At 31.9% G+C, this 21,978-nt stretch overlaps 3 protein-coding genes and 1 long non-coding RNA gene across 4 annotated transcripts; 2 read left to right on the forward strand and 2 right to left on the reverse strand.

The window, feature by feature from the left end:
• Positions 1-3,910: 3,910 nt before the first annotated feature.
• On the forward strand, positions 3,911-6,581 carry LOC114376196 (probable protein phosphatase 2C 52). Its single transcript, XM_028334172.1, has 5 exons — positions 3,911-4,171; positions 4,282-4,626; positions 4,700-4,817; positions 4,913-5,136; positions 6,102-6,581. Exons 1-5 carry the CDS (start codon positions 3,911-3,913, stop codon positions 6,579-6,581), a joined length of 1,428 nt encoding a protein of 475 aa, XP_028189973.1.
• Positions 6,582-10,253: 3,672 nt separating this feature from the next.
• LOC114373577 (putative cell wall protein) lies at positions 10,254-11,062 on the forward strand. Its single transcript, XM_028331069.1, has one exon. The coding sequence runs from the start codon at positions 10,302-10,304 to the stop codon at positions 10,674-10,676; it is 375 nt and encodes a 124-aa protein (XP_028186870.1). The 5' UTR covers positions 10,254-10,301; the 3' UTR covers positions 10,677-11,062.
• Positions 11,063-13,452: 2,390 nt separating this feature from the next.
• Positions 13,453-15,158, reverse strand: LOC114376822. Its single transcript, XR_003659016.1, has 3 exons — positions 15,109-15,158; positions 14,591-14,690; positions 13,453-13,691 (listed from the first exon to the last, which is right to left on the reverse strand). It is a non-coding gene; the product is annotated as an uncharacterized LOC114376822 (long non-coding RNA).
• A 951-nt stretch (positions 15,159-16,109) lies between these two features.
• Positions 16,110-20,173, reverse strand: LOC114376821 (protein SYM1-like). Its single transcript, XM_028335115.1, has 7 exons — positions 19,699-20,173; positions 18,680-18,820; positions 18,477-18,590; positions 18,224-18,397; positions 17,202-17,317; positions 16,856-16,937; positions 16,110-16,518 (listed from the first exon to the last, which is right to left on the reverse strand). Exons 1-7 carry the CDS (start codon positions 20,032-20,034, stop codon positions 16,513-16,515), a joined length of 969 nt encoding a protein of 322 aa, XP_028190916.1. The 5' UTR covers positions 20,035-20,173; the 3' UTR covers positions 16,110-16,512.
• Positions 20,174-21,978: the final 1,805 nt, after the last annotated feature.

The following is a 21,978-nucleotide window of genomic DNA, read 5'->3' on the forward strand; positions in this document are numbered from 1 at the left end:
TTTAATCACCACGAGGCCAAATTCCATATTTATGCTTTATTTAATTAAAAAATTAAAATTCATTTTAAAAACAAACATTAAGAAATTTAATTGATAAAAATAAAAGTCGGAGGTAATTGAAAAAGTGCTATAAATTTGGGCACTCCACTGAAGTCAAATATATAATATATATTTTAACTTGTAACATAAATATGTTAAGATTATTTCTATCGGTACGTATTCGGTAATATCAAACACGGTTTCTTAACATTTTTTATCTTATAATTTTGACTATTACGTACATATGATTGTTCTTATTTTATACGGTGTAAGCTATTATTTTCCTAACCATGTAGCTCTCTTTTCCACTCACTTTCTGCCTCTCTCGTGACTGCATTCAGTGTTGGTGGGGGACCTTTCTCTGCCTCTCTCGTTGAGTTCTAAATTCCATATATTCTGGGCCCAGAGTTTTTATAATTGCAATGATTTCTTGTGCAAGATACAATTGCATAATTAGTGTGCCAACTCATATAATAACTCTTCCGGTGTCATTCAATTAAATGACGTATCCTAAATTTTTTTTAAAAAAAGTAACTTAAAATACTCCTAGCTCTAAGTGAGGAATAACAAGATGTGGGTACTACTACTACTACTCCTGTATATATATATAAAAAAAAAGTTAGTAAGGTTAGTGCAACATTATTCAACAAGTAATTTTTGTTATTTTAATGAAAAAAAAAAACAGCAATGATATATCAAATTGCACATGTATGAATAGTACTTAGAATACTGACTATTAATTTTTTTTATCAACAACTGACATGATTTATTTTATTCCTATTAATTTTAATTAGAAGAGTCGGATCTATTAAAAAAAAATTATATGTTACTTATTTAAAATGTGAATTGTTATCTAACATGTTTAAAAATGTTTCTGACGATTGATAGATTTAAATGGTGGGGTTAAAATTATTAGGTTATCTATGATGTTCTTGTAGGTATATAATTAAAAGTTTATAAAATGAGTAATAAAAAGCTTTTCTGTGAAAATGATGATAAAAGAACATTAATAATGTTTTGTTTTTTTATTTCTTAACTAATCTTTAAGATATTATTGAGAAATTTTTTAATTTTAATTAGAAAGAAAATATTTATTGTATTAAAAATTATTTAATATTTACTTTTAAATTTAATTTGAAACATTCAGTAGGAATTATTTCATATTTTCATATCATGTGTTTATAGATACATAATATATTTTTTTTTCATAATTATTAAGTAGTACAATATAATGTTAAGTTGTAGAAGAAAAATTATAATAATGTGCTCTCTTGAATGTCAGGTTAAACATAACAAATTTATGAAGTAAATAATAAAAATATTAAAATATTTTACACTTCAATAACTAATAAAATATTTTTTTTTATTTTTTCTTGCAAGTATTAGAAAAAATAATTAAATATCATAATTTAAATAATTTAAAATAATAGATTTAAAAAGTGTATAATTATAATTATAATTAAAATATTAAATCCTCTAAAATAAGAAGTGCACAAATGATTAAATAGAAAATTATATTTGTTTAATAAACTTTCAATAGTATATAGGTTTAATACATAAATAATTCTTGAAATTTTTATTTTTTTAATTAGGTCTCTAAATTAAAAATATTATAATAAAATCCTTGAGCTTCTATAATTTTTGTAGTCAAGTTCTTCAATTTAATAAAATCATCACAAATTGTTATTTTTCTGTCGATTTTAAATTTTAAATCGCCATTAGCTAACTCTAGGAACCCAATTGCGAATGTTATAAAAATTAAAAGACCCCGATTATTTTTATTGATTTATAGACTTAATTAATAATTTCTATAAAAAAAACTTAGGAACCTAAATGATGTATAAAACCTAATATGTATTATCATAATTTCAACAATCAAACAATTTAAATTATAATAATTTCATAATTTATTATACAGAGAAACATATTTTATTTTAAAAAAATTGATTTCAAATAATTAATAGTTACAATTATTAGTATTACTAGTCTGAACCAAAATAATAATAAATCTTAAAAACCAGTTGAGTAATTTAATTGTATTACCTCTCCCCTGATTTACTATACTGTCTTTCTCTGTCTACTGTCTATGCAATTAATAACTTCACACACTGCACCACCCTCTTCTCTCCTCTCCTCTCTTTTTTTAACTTTGTATCACTTCTTCTCTCATCCATCCAACCCTTCTTCTCCATTCTAAGAAAGGTGATCAATGTACTTCCACCATTTCCATCTTCCCTTCATTTTCCCACTTTTTTAACCATTCAATTGTTCTTTTCCTTCCTAATTGCCTTCATCTAACACTTACTGTGTATTATTGTATACTGTCAACTTTTTTTTTTATGCTTTCTTTGGAGACAAAACCACCAATGCAGATGCAGGATCTGCATGTTCTGTTTCTCTGCCTGAATTCACTTTGTTTAAATTTAACTGAGATAAAAGTTCCCTTAGACTCGTTGTCTTCTGAATGTTCCTAAGTTACTTCAAGTTTCTGAAAAAATTAGTCTTTTTCCCTACATTGTTTTGGTTTTCTACACAAAAATCATTTTTCTTCTTCTTCTTTTTTTTTTACTTTACTTTATGTATTTCTGAGCTGGCCTATTCAATTCAGAGTTCGCTTGATCTTTCTGCTATGTTATTGCAGATATTAGTTACAATTTCTATTATTTTGGGTTGATTTGATCCTTGTTGAATTGTTCACTCATTTCTCGGTCTTCTATTGCGACATTTGTTGTTTTCTTTTGCTTGTTATTATGATAATAATAACGTAAGTTTTAGTTGGTTGATCTCTGTGTGATTCTTGGTTGACGAGATCATGTCATACCTTTCTTTCGTCCTTTTCTGCTTTTGCGTTATTCACTTTATCACTTGCATGTATTTCTCTGCTGCGGGAAACCAGAGTTTGTTTGTACTACTTTACTCTCTTTCTCTCTCTCATGTGTCATTTACCAAGTTTTCTGTTCTACCTGGTTGTAGAGGTAAAGTCAGAGTTTGTAACTATATATGCTTTTGGTCATGGACGGTTATTTTCATTCCGATTTTGATCTCATTTAGGTTAGTTAATTCAAGTATGTTGTGACTAGTTTTATACTTGGTATTTTTTTTTCTTTCTAATTTCTTCATTTTACAATTAGATGTTCTTTACTGCTGTGAGGAAAATTGAATAAAATATCAAAAGTTTGTTTTTGGCTTTCAATTGGGGATTCCATGGTCTTGATATGTATCTGATCTTCGATTCTATAAAGATCTCAAGATTCTGTGAAAAGGAAAGACATAATTTTTTGTGATTAACCCGTTTGAAATTTCTAGATAGATAGGAGTAGTATAAGCTCTGCCGTGTTCTCTGTCTTTGTTTTCTTAAAAAAAAAAAAAAAAACTTATTTCACGGTTTCCTGATTTAGTTATTTCAAACTCTCCATTTCAATTCTGTCAATGAGAATCCTGATGACAGAATTTTAGTATATTCTACAACTTGTTCACATGTTGGGATTTTTATATGCTTATAGCTCGGTTAATTGAGTGTTTCTTTGTTTTTGTTTTTTAATTTTTTACATGCAGCAAGGGTTTGATTCTTTCAGACCATATATTAATTACAAAATTCATTTGTCTTCTTTTGTTCAGCTGGTTTCGTTATCTATACGTTTGGATTCCGGCAAATTGTGCCTTTGACCAAGTACCAAAGAAGACCCCAGTTTTCAACTTCAAGGTGTAGATTGTCTAAAACTTTCTTTATGTGAGAGAATCTTTGGATTTAGGATTTTTACTCTGTGGACTATAGTTGGAATCTGAGTTTGATGAGATCTATAGTGGAGACTGGAGAAGGAAGGAACTTGACATGATTTCCACCTGATGTCTTCATTCTGGAACTGAGCAAATGGGCTGTTGTGTTTCAACAAGCAGTCAGAGTACTTGTAGCAGCGGGAGCAATGGAGACACGATCGCTCCAACGTGTCTAGAGATCGGATTCTGTGGTCAAAAGAGTGCAAGGAGAACATTCTCTGATCATGTTGTCTCTCTGCACCAATTACCATCCTTACCAAACAGAATTTTCACCAATGGAAAGAGCAGGTCTTCTTGCATATTTACACAGCAGGGTCGGAAGGGTATTAATCAGGACGCCATGATTGTGTGGGAAGTAAGTATTTTCATCTTGTAGTGTTGAGGATGCACTGTTCTAATTGAATGAATGGAGATTTAGTTAATTTTGGAAGTTGACTCTCTTGGTTTGGATCTTTATTTTTGTAGGATTTCATGTCTGAAGATGTGACCTTTTGTGGTGTCTTTGATGGCCATGGTCCGCACGGTCACCTTGTTGCACGCAAAGTCAGGGAAGCCTTGCCGCTAAAACTGCTTTCATTTTTGCATTCTTCTGAATCAGGGCGAAATGGTTCAGGTAAAGCTTGTTTTAGGAGCAACATAAAGCCTGAAAGTGGAGAATCTGAGAAAGGTTTGTCTGCTGAAGATGAAGAAAATTCTATGTGGAGAGAAGCTTTCATGAAGGCATACAAGGCTATGGATAAAGTGTTGAGGTCTCATCCAAATTTGGACTGCTTCTGTAGTGGAAGCACAGCTGTCACTATAGTGAAGCAGGTATCTCAAAGAGCAGCATCTATCCTCATGTTTCCTTTTCTTTTGCACATTTTTTATTTTCTTCACTTTGCAGGGTTCAAATTTGTTCATGGGAAATATTGGGGATTCCCGAGCAATCATGGGATCCAAGGACGGCAATGACTCCATGGTGGCAATTCAGTTGACCATTGATTTGAAGCCTGATTTGCCAAGTGTGTTATATACTGTCATCATTCATCCTTTCTATGTCCAATCTATGTTTTTGCTTGATGTAAACTTATTCAAATTTGGATGTTAATATTTATAGGGGAAGCAGAACGAATCAAACAGTGCAAGGGTAGGGTATTTGCATTACAAGATGAGCCAGAAGTTCATAGGGTATGGTTGCCTTTTGATGATGCACCAGGATTAGCAATGGCTAGAGCATTTGGAGATTTTTGCTTGAAGGAATATGGTGTGATTTCTATACCAGAATTTTCTCATCGGCTGCTAACAGACAAAGATCAGTTCATTGTTCTTGCCTCAGATGGGGTAAGAACTTTCAATCTCATATATAGTTTTATTTGTTCATTCATTTTTTTATGCTATATGTGAAATTATTTCATTAATTTTTCTCCGAATGTAACACCAAAAGAAATGCTAAAAATATGTTCCAGTATTAAATTGCTTTCTAAGGGCTTCCTAATAGGTTGCAGTAACTGCAATTTATGTGTGTGTGTGTGTGTTAACCATTGTACCACCAGGTAATGCTGCGATAGAGTGAAATAAGAGCATGTAATAAGTAGTGGCAAACTTTTAGACCAGTAATGAATGACATTGCATTAACTATATGGTGGTCCGTTGTAGTAAGGAAATTGGGAAATGACTTCTGAAAACCAACCTATGTGTAGAACCGAACTTTTAGCACTCTTGACAAAACTATTGACAAGGGGTTAGAACATGATCTGAGTAATTTGCAACTGTGTGAAGGCATCAGAATTGTCAAGTAACTTGCTTTAAGCTATGTATAACTACAACCTGTTGTTTTCTCTGCATGATAAAAGTATGTAATTGTTATTCATTAACATAAAATCCAGCAGTGACACTACAAGCCTACAAACATAATAAAAGTGAAATGCATTGTGCTAGATATGGTAAGACAAGAAAGTTCACAGCACCCTTGCCACTTTTGATGAGGATACAATCAATATGCATTGCTGAAGTGGAATTTGCATAGTTCAAAAAATAGTTCTTCCCAACACGCATATATTATAATACTTTCTCCACAGGCCAAAATCCTACATATTGCATTGCTGAAAATTGTTACAGCACTATATCATTGATTCCCTGCTTTCTTGTGTATGCTTACTTTTCTACATGAATCAATTTTATAGCGTCTGGTTTACTTTGTTTTGATGCTACTATCCAACTTTCAGAAAAATCAATGTTAGCTCTTAAAACTCATATTCTCCTGAGTCCTGATGGGTAGCATAGCCAACTCTTGATGTTTTGTGCAGGTCTGGGATGTTTTGAGCAATGAAGAGGTGGTTAGGATAGTATCTTCAGCGCCAACTCGATCATCAGCAGCGAGGACTCTGGTGGATTCTGCAGCTCGTGAGTGGAAACTTAAATATCCTACTTCAAAAATGGATGACTGTGCAGTTGTGTGCCTATTTTTGGATGGAAAAATGGACTCAGAATCTGATTGTGATGAGCAATGCTCCTCTTCTGCAACCATCCAGAAGAACCATTGGGGTAATCCGGTTGAGTCAGATGACAGTCAAAAGCCTGAGCCATCTTTGCGAAGGAACTTTACTGTGAGATCCTCAGAAGAAAATGAAACCTATGGAGGAGGAGGAGTTGAAGAGGTATCTGTTGGTGTTGAAGATAGAACATCAGCGGCTGAAGATCAACACTGGTCTGGTCTGGAGGGTGTCACGCGAGTAAACTCACTGGTTCAACTTCCCAGATTTTCTGAGGAAAGGCCAAACTCTTGAGTTTTGTTGGTTCAGTGGGATTGTAATACCTGTTGCTACACAGTCAATTCAACAAAGAAAATCTTCCTTTGGTTTACGTGTGTAGTATATTATGCTTAATTAAGGTCACCAAAAAAATGGATTCTGCGTCCAGTGTCGCTAAATATCAAACATGAATACCACAACCCACAACACAAGCCAGCAAGTCATGGTTGAAAGTGGCATTATCTATGAAATTTGAAGACAATGTTTAGTGCTAAGAATATGCTCTTATTATTGTCTATGAGGGATGGAGTGTGACAAATTAAGGGGTGAATTCAATTAGGATTTTAAATAATTTTAAAAGATTTTTTTTTTGAGGTATTCAATCAATATTTTTAAATAATAGAAATAAATTTTGTGACATTTAATCAAAATTATTAGGATTTTTTAAGGAATTTAATAAAATTCATTGGTATTCAATTAAGATTCTTTAAAACTTAAAAAAAGTCTTATGGTATAAAAAAATATATAAAATTTTATGAATTTTTTCTTAGGATGAATTTTAATAGATTTTGAGATTTTTTAGTAGAAAATATATCAAAATTTTCATCAAAATCCTTGAGATTTTATGAGATTTTTTTTCTTTTTTTTCTGTTAATTGATATGTTTTTTCTTTTTTCATCATACATAATCTTTGTCTCTTTATTAAAATGATAGACATTTATAATTTTTTTTACTCTTTCTATCAATGGACAACATGTCCTCGAACATGAGACATGAGAGATCTTTTCAATTATTTGAATTTACAATTGAAACATCCTGATTACATGTTTATACACACACATATATATAATATGATCATGAGAAATATACAGTTTTAATAAGCATAAGAAGTTAATTCAAGTATAAATGGATAAATATATAAATAAGGTTTGAAATAATTGTTGGACATGTTTTTTGTTTGGTGGGATTGTTATTGTGGGAATGAGTATAAGTATTTATGTTATAGTCAGACATTGCGGTATATAGTTTTTATACCATAACATGATTGATCATTGAAAGGGAATGAACCTATTCTATAAATATGTTAGGAGAAATTGATTTATTATATAACAAATTTAGGTTCTTTATATAGGATGGTGGATTTTATTTAAGGAGTAATGTGAGAAAAATTCATAGATCTTTATTAATAATTTTGAATGTTTTTAAAAAATTCACAGAATCCTTTAAAATCTTAAAAATTCACAATGTTCTTTAAAATCTTGTGAATTCATATTTTATAAATCCATTAAAATCTAAATTACAAAATCCTAATCATAAAACTCTTTTGAAATAAAATCTTAAAAGTCATTACATCCTTACAAAGTCTACATCAAAATATTTTTTTAAAATCTTAATCCAATAAACCCCTGTGTATTAGGAATTAACTACTGAGCCAAGCTCGGTATTATATGTTGAGAGGTTCATTAACTGAACCATGACCCAATACTAACCAACAAGCGAAAATAAATACTTGCTGTTACTACTTAGTAAATGCCAAAAATACTAATGGGGTACATTTATAAATTAGGGAGAGTGTATTTAGCAATTGCAAATGGCAAATTTGGTTAAAGTTATAGACCAAAAATTCATCAATTCTAACCAGTTAATTAGTTTTATTTTAATCAATTTTAATAATTTCTTTTACTTAATCCCAACCCATGAACAAATTTAACCTCACTAATCCAAAAGTTGGTAAGTAGGACATGAAATAATGTTATTTTAACTAATTTAGTTTGCTTTTTTACAATGTTAGCCATGAATGCTTCGGTTGCAAAAGATTAAATAAAAGTAGCGACCAAATATCTCGGTAGCAAAGTATTATATATAAATGCATTTAATAAAAAATATTTTTGCTACCGCATTATCCACCATGTGAGTTTGTTTCATTTGCGACTGATCAATCGATCTCTAAAGCCGTCTCTAAATCTCAATTTCTTATTTGACTAAAAACATATGTGATCACTGAATCGGTTGCTATTTGAAATTGATGTATGTCTGTCAAAATTCCAGTCACTAAATCGAATTATTTTTGTACTAGTATTGGGAAGTTGCACAAAATGTGCCTTAACTCTCGAGGTCTAACTTATACTCCACTTAATACCAATTGATTTTAAGATAAAATGTAACATTGTGTACTTCTCAATTCTTTAATTATTTTGATTTTATTATTTGGTTTTAATATAAGCTATAATTTTTTCATCTCAAGGGTCGGGATTGAAATCAATGTAACGTAAATTCCTCTTTTGATTATATTTTTGTTTGGTGACTAATTAATGTGTTTTCTATATTTGTTGCATTAAATTTATACCTAATTTGAATTTTTTTACCTAAATATAGATTTGTTTTACTATATCTAGATGTAGTTTTATAAGTGTTTTCGGTGTTATTTAATAATTAGAATTGAAAGTTTTATCTCTCCAGATCGCATAACCAATAAATATCAATGCATATTATCAAGTTAAAACTCCCATATTGATTAAAGAAAAACAACAAAAACAAAATATGTGCCCGCGCATTTACAAAATTACATTTAAGTTTTGTCCTTTCAACTCTAATATGTGCGCGCGCATTTACACTTTTTGTCCCCGTTTGTAAAAGTTGTTACTGCATAAATAAGCGATTGAAATTAGCAAATGAAAATCTCCTACGTACATCTAGTGTACACAAATTGACTCGTGTCTAAAAAACAAGACAACATAAATAACTAGGCTAGAAGCAATTCTAAGTTTTCTGCATATGGCGGTCCATAACTGAGCCATGTGACTGCTCCATTTAATCGCCGCTATCAAATTGGTGCCTATCTTCCACAAATAGATGGTAATAAAAGTGAAACTATATAGCACTTTAACCACTGACAAATGAAGTGTCCTGAAGTTCACTTAGCCACAAAATGACCAACTACCAATGTCAATTCCAATGTCCTCCCAGTAGCATTTGCCAAAGAAATAAACACTTAACTCACCCCCCACAGTACACACCCAACTCAGCATAAATTTTTTTGAGTCACTGTAACGATAGTGCAAAGTATTTATTAGTTTTGTGATAAATTTATACACATATTGATCTAAACATACAAATCAATTTAAATGACATATTCAGATCAAACAGCGGAAGCTAACCTTCAGTCATTGCAGATCGAACTCGAAGCGGCACATACACAAATCCAAAGGCAGCTTTGTTCTTTCAGACCCTTACTCTGAATAGATATGTATTTTTTCTTAACAAAGAAGTGAGTTTGATGATAAAAAGCTGAGAGCACCCATCCTATTTATAGAGTCTGTCCATCACAGAACTCAACTAATTCGTTATCAGAACATGGGCTTGAGGATAGAAACGTGAGTTTGTTGCTAAACGTGTTGAGATAAGGGTTGAATGTGAAAGAAAAAAGGATCAGATTCAAAAAACAAATTCCCAAAAAATTACAACAGGAAAAAACAAGAAAAGAGAACAAAAGAGAACGTGAAACATGGGTCATTCCATTATTTTGTTGATGATTAATCTCTGCCGAAGACTTACTTGATCACTCTAAGTGAAATTTCTTCTCTTAATCACATTTTTTTTATTTACAATACCTGAATTTAAGACTTTACTTAAAAGAAATCGAACCCGTATTCGGATGAACCACTTGTTGATACTCAGCATAACCTTTGGCTATAAAACTGAGCCACTGCCTTCAACTTCAACACAAAACAATCTCATTCAAAATCTCATCATATAATGGCTTGTAGACCTTCTTCTTTCCTTGCACTTCTTCTCATCACCACTATCCTTCTTGCCACTACATGGCAAGCAGTTGCTAGACGCCACATTGGTCCAAAACACTCAAACAATGGGGACAAGAAAGAGCCTCAGTTTTTGTTCCCTCCTGAAGGTAATTTCCATTTTCCTGGCTTTGGGGGAGTAGGGTTGCCACCTTTCTTTGGGTTTACACCTCAAAACCCAAACACTGGTGGTAGTGGACTAGGGTCAGGACCAGCTGGTCGTGGTTACGTTCCAGGTGGTGATGACACGTTTGTCCCAAACCCTGGTTTTGAGGTTCCAAACCCTGGGAGTGGTGGTGGAGTTCCAGTTCCAGTTCCAGTTAATCCGTGAGTGCTCTCAATCATGATGAGGCATCATGCATTTTTTGCATGATTGCACTAGTTAAGGTTGTGCAGTTTCCAAGCCCGTTATGCTTTTGACAAATAGAAGTACTAGTCTACTGTTTTTTTGTATCCGTGAATAAGTAAGTAGTTCTCTGTGTGTACTTTATCTGCTATTCGTATGCAGAGCCTCTCTGCTCTTTTCTTGTTTGGAATGAAATTTAAGCATGCTGTAATGCTGGTTGTATTCGTTGCTTTCAATTACTACTGCTAGTGCCTCATTATATATATATGTGTGTGTGTGTAATTTCTTAAGATATCCTATTATCTTTCTAATTGGTTCCCGAACCAATATCTTAGAACATTTGTATGGTAGAGCCTGTTTAAAATTATGAACATCCGCTGGTACTAATAGTTCTTCTAGTTACACTATTTTTTGCACGGAACTTCATAAGGAGACTTTTGTATAAGTTATCTACGTTTGTTCTTGAGAATAATATTTTTGAGAATGACATTTTTTATATTTTTAAAAAATATATTTAATTAATAACTAAAGTTAGACGTCTTTTTGTGAAAATGATATATAAAATAAGTTAAAAAGATAAAAGTGAAAGTTGTACATAAATATATAATGAGGCACATTATTTCTTATGTTATTTTCACCTCATGGAAATCAAGTTACTCACCCTCTTTGTAAGGAATGATAATGGGGGATATGAAAATTATTCTTTTCTTGAAAACGTTTTATACTTGGGAATTAAATTTTTTTATCCGGTAACATACATGAAAATACACATTATTTACCTGTATGTTCCCAAAAACATGTTAAGATAACTTGAAACCACCTTCTAAATTTAAGGTAATATGGTCCACAACTACTTCACAAGGTCTTAAACAACATAAATATTGTCGAGTGCAGAAATAATAAAATCCAAACAGGGAAATATAACAACCCTTATAACCTCAAGATGCCAATCATGAAGTAGATATTCCACTAACAATAATTTTATGTTCTCTTAACACTCTTTCTTATTACTTGTACAACAAAATATGTATTATTTTACTAAGTGAAATCCGTTATATGAATTACACAATGTTATCCGGTTTGATTAAAGATCAAATTTTCAAAAATATTATTCATCAGATTCCTCTCAACAATGCCTTCCAAAAAAAAAATCCTCTCAACAACTTCTTTCAATATCCTTTTGGATGTTCCTCTCCCTTTTAGTAGTACTAAAAATCATGCAATTTACTTACCAGTCATGGGAGATGTTGGTAGTCGATTTGGTTTGATTTTTTTATAAAAAAAGTCACTCGAATAAAAAATGAAAAACATATGTGATTTGATTTTGTTTGGTTTTTATTTAAAATAAAATCTAAACAAAATTTAACCAATATTTCACGGTTTGGTTCGATTCAATTTTTGCTATTTTTACTAAACTATTATTTTATAAAAATTTATTTATTTTCTTTTCAACTTTTAAATTAAATTACATTAAAAAATACTAATAATAATCTACAAAACTTAATAATATGCTTAATATTCTACAATAAAAGTTTATTATATTTTCATGAATTTTAAACCAATTATATCTTAAAAAAGTCGTCTGAAAAAAAATGATATATATTATATTATATAAATTTGTATACATAATACTGTAAAATATTATGAAATTCAAGTGTTATACACATAATAGTAAAGTAATATAAATACTAGTATAAGTGTTGTGGATTAGTTCTGTTTCAAAAATACAAATTGAACTAAGCCAATCGATTTAAGAAAAAAAAATTATCCAAACAAATAAAAAAAATGGATTTGATTCAATTTTTAATTTTTTAAATAGATTTTAATTTTTATTTTGAATCATTTGGACTTGATAAAACTGCTCATACACCTTACATGAAGCTTTCTAATTACTTGTACCATGATAAATAAAAAAGTAACATGTTATGTTTTACTTCCCATGCATAAAGAGAAGAAGAAAAAAATTCTTTGATTAAACGCTCGGCAATGGGAAGATTCATCAATGCAAACAGGTCATAAATAAAACCGTTATCTTACCCTAGTTGGTTTAGGCTCAACCACGATGGAACCGGTTTTAATAAAATGTTTTTTTAATATTTTAATATAATATCCTAATAATATTAACAAAAAATAATATAATGTAGATAAATTAATAATAAAAAAAGTAAATTTCACTCTTTGAAAGTCATAATATTTCCTTTTTTTTAACCAAAACAACATCATTTTGAAAGTTAAAAAAAATAATTTTAAGGAAAACCAATTAATTCACCATGTTTTATCAATTTTTTTTACCGATTCAACGGTTTTAATCCTGTTTAAGCACAAACAAAAAATAACATAATATACATAAATTGAAAATAATAAAAAGTAAATTTTACTTAAAAGTGTCATAAGTCTTAATATTTCTTTTTTTAAAACCAAAAAGACGTTATTTTGAAATTTATTTTTATAAAACATTTTTAAGCAAAACCGGTTAATCTACCAGGTTTTACCAATTTTTGATTAGTTCAACAGTTTTGATCCGGTTTAAGGATGCACCGATTTTTAGGAAATGTTGTACCGGACACGCGACTGGTTCCCGGACGAACCGGTCCGGGTTTCAAAACCATGATATCCAAGAAATGGCATTTTGTCTTGAATAAACAATTGGCAAAGAAAAAGGATATTACTCTAGCATCATTATCAGTTTTAATCTATGCAATGTACTTTGATATTGATCTTAGTTGTCATCCTTCTTCACCACAGTAAAGGGAAAAGGAAATATAAGTGGAAAAGAACATGTTAAAATATCAAATGTAATACAGAAGACACTAATGAAAGAAAACTACAGGGGGAAATGAGTAGTGTAAATTTTGGAATTCGAGAGCAAAACTTGGGAAAGATGGTAAATTCAAGTGTTACATCATAGGATCTGATTAAAAATGATACTTGCTAGTTGCCGCAGCCTTCAAGCTTGGAACTAGGTTTGCAATGAAAGCCTAGCTATGTCATGCGAATATCCTGCCAAAAGAAGTGGAGTTGAAGAAAGAGTATATTAGAAAATAGAGAGAAAAGTGTGTAATAAGATGGGTGATGTGATAGAGAAAGATAAGATAGAAAAATAAGTACTATAGAAAATTGTTGTACAAATCATGTAACTCCACAGGAAATGATAATGTAAAATTGAGAAAGATAACAGTGAAGAAGTATAACATGAAGAGGAATGATTCACAAACTAACTTTTACTCTAAACATTTCATTGCCATTCATTATTTTTCTCTGTCTCTCTGTTTCTATTACTAGTGTGTTTAGATAACAAGTGAGAGAATTGATTCTAATCCATAAGATCATGGTGACACCATGAAAAAGCTGAAGCTAGTATGTGTTGCTTCTCTCTTAACATGATTTTTAATCAATTCTGCTAAAAGTGAATTTAAACCAAATACACACTACATATCATACCACTTATTATATCTGCATTTCTCTCTTTCTTTATCTCTTTTTCTTATTTAGGTGTCAAATAGATTTCAAATGTCCACAAATCATTTTTCAAACATGAATTTGTGTTGGAAGCATAAAGTAAAAGTACTAGCATACACATCTACATACAAACTCTTAGTGAAAATTGAGTAACAATGTTAGAAAAAAATAGCAAATTACATTGACATCCTTTATGATTTCTAAAGATTCCACACGTTATTCTTGTCTTTTTAACTTACGGAACACATTACACCGTATATCTCTGTAAGAAAAATATAGAAAATGTAAAAGAAAAAACAGTAATATCATGAGCAATCTCAAGAAATTACAAAAGAATGTCACTGTAATTTGCTTTAAAAGAAATCAGTATCTTCCATAATCCTAAAAAGGAGATATAAAAAGAAAGTATTAAGAGAAAATTTATGACTTGACTCAATAACCTCGTTCTTTCTTTTGGTACATAACAGCTTCATCTTTCAAAGCATGGATATCCTCCAATACTGGTACTTCTAAGACATTCTTCCTCATCCATTTAGTACTCTAAAAATATAAATAAAAGGTTTAATTACTCATTTGCTCAATGACTTGGACAACTTTTACGTTTTACATCTAAGAATTACTCGTTTAAGTATCTTATCATACATTTTTAATCCGTTTTACTACCTATGATCCAAATTGCCAGGAAAAGAGTTTTTGGGTGTAGAGTAGGTACTAAAACATAAAGATCGAGATTGTGCAGATATAAAAACCATACCAGGAATTAAACCTTAATAAAATAAAATAAAAAAGTAAAAAGCTAACGAGGTTGAAGAAGCATCACATCAGCAAAAGAGCATAATGGGGAATGGGGATTGGCTTCTTCTTAATTTCCCATCAGAAGCACATAATAATAAAGAAAACTCAAATCTTGATGAGCGGTATTGGAGAATAAACCAAGTGGGTAGTGCATCAAACGTACCTAGCTCAGAACACACGGTGGGTTGTGTGATTTGAGGAATCGAATCAAATGCTGAGAATCTTGAAAACGATGAAGCAGAGGAATCCGAGGAAGAACAAAATGAAAAGGTAATCGACAAAGACAAAGAACGTGGTGGAGCCGTGATTCCTCTTATTCTTCGATTTGGGGATGGATTCGCTCAGTTCTTCGATCTTCGCCATTGCAGAGCAGAGCGTAGAGTGGAGGGTTCCGATCTTCACCGCGGCTATTGCTGAATGACCCAAAAGCTACGCCTAAGGCTAAGGGCGCCACGGAAAATCCAAAATAACCCGACACACATGCCCCCCCAATTGGGCATTGTAATGTTTTGTTTGAATTAAAAAGAGAGAAACGAAATATTTATATATATAAAAATAAAAACAGACCATTTTTATAAATAAAAAGAAAAGGAAAGAAATGAAAAAAAAATCCACAATTTTGATGAGTAGAAAATTTTATCCATCCTATTGTAATCCCTGTGCACAACCTATTTTCCATCAAATTCACTTTTTGCATTTTAAAAATGTTAAATTAATATTTTGAAATATATAAGATTGTGAAATATACATTTCATGCCATTCGTGCTTAAGTCATTCATATTAAATAACACTTTCCTAATTATAAACCCCCTTGCAATGTTCTATTAATTCTCTTTTGAATGATAAATGTTGAATACATTTCATATTTCTAAGAAATTAAATGCATTTATTTATTTAATATTTTCTTAACAAAATAGGAGTGAAATCATAAAAAATTTATAACTTTTAATAAAACTAAGAGAATAATGAATAATATTTTCAAAAAACTGTGCTAAAAAAATATGCTACTAACATTTCTCATGGACTGTTCAGTGTTCCAAATATATGTATAAGCAAATGACCTGTTGATGCCCAGGGAACGGAGTGGCTGTAATTCTTTTTTTATTTTGGTAGTTAAGCGGGGGTAATGTATGGGGAAGCTTAAAGATACTTGAGCAAATAAAATTCCAGATGCAATGTTAAGTAGTTTTTTTCACATTTTCCATCATTATATATATGAGATGAATAATTTTTTTTATACAGACAACAGACATACGGATATATGAGGTAATCCGATACAAACAAGAAAAGGAACATAATTTAACTCGAGTTCTGAATGCATCTATATCATATATACAATAATCTAAGTATGTGATCACTGCAACCTGAATAGTTGATCTTAGCCAGAAGGATGCACGACCTGTGTAAGGTGTAAGTGTATATATCCTGTATGGGAAGCAGATCAAAACCTCATGTCCCTAAGGCCGTTTAATTGGACCTTCAACTGATAGATTCTTCAAATCTTTGCTGAGGTTGATTTTGCAACTGCCATGAACCTAGATAATTTTTTCTCCTCTCCTCGTTTCGTTTATTCCTGGTGGTATACAAGATATAATAGACAATAAAAAGAGGGGGGAAAGTTATTGTCTTAATATATGAAGTAGAACATTGATGGAATACAGGATACTCATCTAATTGGAACATTAAACGAAGACAAGGCATAGTATATGGTGTATTATTTTTTATCTCAATTTGAAAGTACGATTTACCAAATCTTGTCCAGCAAAAAAGAATCATATATGTCCCAAAAAAGTTATAAAAAAGGGTTAAAATGTGCTTAACAGTTTTTCTCTTAATTTCATGATGGTAAGGATCACGAGCCTTATCCTGGAACCTTAAAACACCCCGGTGGAAGAACACGGTCCACTTACCTTGGAATTTTCGCTTGAAGTGGATGACCCTGTTTCTGATGCTGCCTCAGATATTCGTGCTTCTGATTTCTCATTTGAATAGCTAAAATCAAAACAAGATTGTGTAGGGATGAGAATCCTGTTGACAATTTAATGACTATATGTAACACATTTTTAATGCTATTTTGTAGTGTGCATCCATGTATATGTCACTGTCAAAAACATCCATCCTTAAATGGGGAAAAAGTCACATGATGGTATGAGATACATAGGCATCCAAAAGGACATTAAAATCCTGCTTCTGATGGCAAAAATAGTCGTGTGAAACAATTTTATATGATATGAAAAATAATCATAGAAAACCTACGTTGAAAGTATTGTGACCCAGATGAGCTCCACACAGTCCACCCAAAGAAGCCTTTGTTCCACAGGAATCACACCATAAGTAATCAGATGCGCAAAAGGCCAAAGTTTCCACCCTGCCTGAAGTGAAGCATATTAGAATTAGAGATTTTAGTTGTCCAAACAGAAGAAAGTTTTCTAATCAAATAATCAGGATAAGAATATAAAATTTATTATTATATTATACCATTCTTTATCCTTGAATTGCTAGTGATTAGTTGTATTAACAGAATTTCTTCCTTAAATTTTCAACTTTTCCTTTTTAGGTTTCTTTAAGACCAAACGGGCAATCTGAAACAAGCCCATTCTCACAGTGGACATATAGCAGGTACACCACCTTCTCTAGATTGAGTAGATTCTATTTGTTCACTTTACTATATGCAAACAGAGGCATTGCATCATTAGCTCTTATTATACACACTTGCTTTCCTAGGGCCCTATGTTTGCTACAGATATATTAATTAAGAGTTGAGGGCTAAGCATATTTCACAGCCTTCTATCCAGCACCGGCTTCAAACATAGCTACAGTACTACTCAGCACATGAGCAGCAAATATGGGGTACGATCAATACAGATTGCAGCGACACTTGAAACAATATGGCATGCAGAAATAAGGCAGGTTTGTGGTTTAGTTACCTGAACAATTGAAGTAATTCATAGTTCAAGAGCAAGATACAGAGATTATACCCAAGCTTGGAAAGAGGATAGGATGCAAATACATGAAAATTTGAATCCAAGGCTCACTCTAATTACTTCCCTACTATATACCTGCCATTATAACAGTATAATGCTACAAATTTGAGCCTAAGGGTATGACATTCCAAGTACATAAGCTCAATTTTTACCTTGGCACAATTACTAACATGCTATTGATGCATCTCCATAACTTAACATTGACACTAAAGCAATGTATGCAATGAGGCACGTAATTACAATTACAATTAAATCTGAAAACAGCGTCAAGAAAGAAATAAAATAACTACTCACAGTAAGCAAGGGCAAGAATGTTGACTTCAGTTCACCATATATGTTAGTCAAAGATTCAAAACGCAACAAGCCCAAAACCACGAAGTAGATGCTATTCCAAATTGCAGACCATACAGTTTGGTCAAAAGCAACTTTAGCAGGAACAACCCACCATTCTTGGAAAGGAAAAAGAGCCTGTGGAATCATGCAAACAATTTCAGCCATTCATAGAATATAACCTAACAGTTCTAACTCAAGTAGACACAATATTCACCTCACAAAGTTGGTAGTAATAGTGAGAAAGTGATCCATGGAGAGTAAACCCAACAAGACCTGATCTGAGTACGCGTGTCCGATCAAACTCAAAAAGAGGCTTTCCTTCATAGCACTGTATATTTTGGTTAGAAATAGCTGAAATGTTGCGAAAACTCTATGCCCAAGATAAGCATTTCATGTTTTTGGGAGTAAAAAACAAACCTGAGCAATCCAGTCTCCAATTGAGTAGACAATTCCACTTATTGCCATTTTAGCCAAAACCGGGTTTGCTTTCAGAGCTTGCTCATAGGCAATCCAATTGTGTTCAGGTATATACCTTACAATCTCAAAAAGTGTCCAACCCTGAATAATAAGATCCCAGTTAGCTGTTATACAGAAAATGCACTGCAGTTCTCTTTCTTAATCACTCTATTATTAAACATCTTCCCCTCGTTTCTTTATTATAATAATTAGTGAAAAGAAACTTGTGCAACCAACATGAACTTGATTGCTTAACTTGAAACAATGTTTCGGCTCAAATCAACCAACTCTGTTTTTGCACGGTATGCATGAATGTATCTCAAACCATTTTCGCTTTCTGTTACATTTAACACCTCAAAAAAGGTTCCATTTTCATTTCTTTACTCTCGGTGGTGTCCCTAGATAGAATAGCATACCTAATATATATCCAAGAAACCAGACAAGATCTCTTAGAGTTTGAAGTTGAACCTAACTCAATCCCAAAAGCTAGATAATGCAATGAGAATTGCTCTTTACTTATATAAACTATTTTGACTAAATCACTAATCAATGTGAGGTGTCTAACAAGCCTCCCTCCGGCCTAGTACTAGACAGTAGACATTTAGACAGGGAATTTGCAAGATAAGACATTTGTGGTAATTCGACATTGGATGGCTTGATAGACTCAACAACAATTATTAGTATAAACTCTCGTATCATCTTAGAATCTTAATTTGAATATAACTTAACACCAAAAGGTAGATCATGCGGTGATTGTTGCTCCTTACATATATACACTATATTGGCCATATCATTAATTAACCTGAGATGAATCGGATAAAATCATATTATAGACATATTAAAAAAGGCCAAAGCCACGAACTTAAAGTAAAGTAACAGTGAAGAAGCTTATTTCAAGGGGTACAAGTGAAAAGCAGCAGTTCCACAATAAATAAATAAAAAAAGAGGCAAAATAAATAAGGAAAATTGAAGATACTGACATGCCAGTAGTCATGGTCAATGGTGAGCAACTTGGTGACAGCGAAAGTCCCAAACCCCAAAACGATGATGGCATTGACGGTACTACTGCTTGTGAGGCGAGGAACAACAACATCTGACTCTGTGTGAGGCTCCGAAGGTTGAAATCCATCAACTTCGTTCAAACGAATTCCTCTATCTTCGGACACCGGAACTATTTCTCGATCCTCGGCGACAGAGGTGATGATACTGACACGACTTCGTTTTTGGGTTCGGCAAGAGAGGGGAGCCAAGTGGGGCTTCGACAAGGTTGATGTAAGTATGGGGAAAACAGTACAAGGAGAAGAAACAGTAGCCATGGAAGAGGTTACGAGGATTGTGTGAATTGGTTAAGCGTGTTTGAACATCAACCTTTTCCTGTTAGTCCCACACCGACGATGTGAAAGTACGAATTCATCTCTTTCTTGCCAACTCAACCCGCTCCCAGTGTATTCTAGTTCTAGGATTTTTTATTTTTTTTTCCCTTTACTTTAATTTTTATACACTATTAGTAGTAAATTAAGTAATTAAAAATCATTTTAAATATCATTTTTCAAATAACTGTCAAAAAAGTATAATAATCTTTAATTATATGATAATTTATTTATAATTAGATAATAAAGTTTCTAATTATTTTTTTTATAAAATTGTTTTAAGATATTAAAAAGTTTCCGCCAAAATTGTTTTTTGTCGATATGAACTAAAGATAGGTATGAAAAAGTTTACGACATTGGCATTCGTATGTTAAATCAATTAAATTATATTTTATTGTGATCTCCAAAAAAATATCTAAGAAAATTAATTAAGAATTTTCAAAAATAATGTTGTGCCGTGCGGAAATGATAAGCTATATATTCATTCATGTTGTTGTGCCGTGCCGGAAATGATAAGCTATATATTCATTCATGTTGTTGTGCCGTCCCACGTTGAAAATGTGCAAAGGGCGGAGATCGTACATACAGGATAGCAGGTGTGTGACGAGTTGAATACACTATGTTTGACTTGTAAAAAAGAAATATAATGTTTAAGTTTAGCTTATTTATTTAAATAAAATTATTTAAAAGTTTGAGTTTGTTTTGTTGAATATAATTCAAGATGATGATTATTCATTTTGGGGGTTTGGGACTTTCGCTTATTTTGGCTTACAACTCTAATAAACCAAATTTCATGTTCTGATCAGCAATCCATGACGATTCATGCATTTTATGTACGTGATTCCTTAACAAATTTTACTTTGTTAATTTCATGACCTTCAAATTTAGAAGCCGAGAGAGCATACAGTGTGGATGTGGACAAATAGAAGGCAATTTGATACATTGCCTTCAAACTGAACTTCATGTATCATAAATACGTGGGGTGAAAAAAAAACGAGTTTCTGTTTATTACATATGAAAAAAAAATCGGGTATATCTGAAACGGAAATTAAATAGAATATTTTTCAGCGTTATTTGGTCTTAATTTATATGTATATAGTCTAGTTTTTCCGTATCTTAATTTATGAATGTTTTTCATAAACAGTTAGCACTCCAGATATTGTCCTTTGCCTTTGTAATTTATTAATTTGATTGTATACCATATATTTTTTAAGGAAAATTTAACCTTGAGAAACTTCGTTGGAATTGTTTCAGAATTCGTGCGATAGCTATTTAGACAGAGAACTAAACTTGCACTAGTTTGTTAAAGAATCTTGTTCACATATATGTGCACTGCCAATAGCCAGAAAAAAAAATTATGTGACCATAATTTAGATTGTAAGTTAGGTATCCATGATTCCTTACTTTCTGGTACTCATCATCTTTGTCACAATTGTCACAAGAGAGCTCAAATACTGTCAAAGTGCAATGGTGACAAGTGAGAGAGCAGAACACAGACTCCTCGTGATGGCATCAGGGGCTTTGGTCATAGAAAAAATCCAATTGATCGATCAACAAATTAATACGAAAAAGACTTGTGCACAACTTATATATAATTAAATACTGATCGAGGAACCTTCTAGTTGTTAGTAACTGTTCCTCCTACCTATTGCTGCAGCTACGTACCGTGGAAAATATGGACATGATCGAAGAGGCCAATGTCCATTCTCTATGTATGATGTTACAAGACATGTGACTTTTGGAAACCCTGCAGGAGAGAGGAGCAAGTTTATTTGGTCATATCTTCTCCACATTTAGGATCCTATCCAACTGAACTTTTCTAATACCTACACTTCTGATTAAATGTAGTTTTTCCGAAATATCTTGATAAGTGTTTTTTTTTTCTTCACT

The sequence above is a fragment of the Glycine soja genome, chromosome 11, assembly GCF_004193775.1.
Source record: "Glycine soja cultivar W05 chromosome 11, ASM419377v2, whole genome shotgun sequence".
Taxonomy (NCBI): domain Eukaryota; kingdom Viridiplantae; phylum Streptophyta; class Magnoliopsida; order Fabales; family Fabaceae; genus Glycine; species Glycine soja.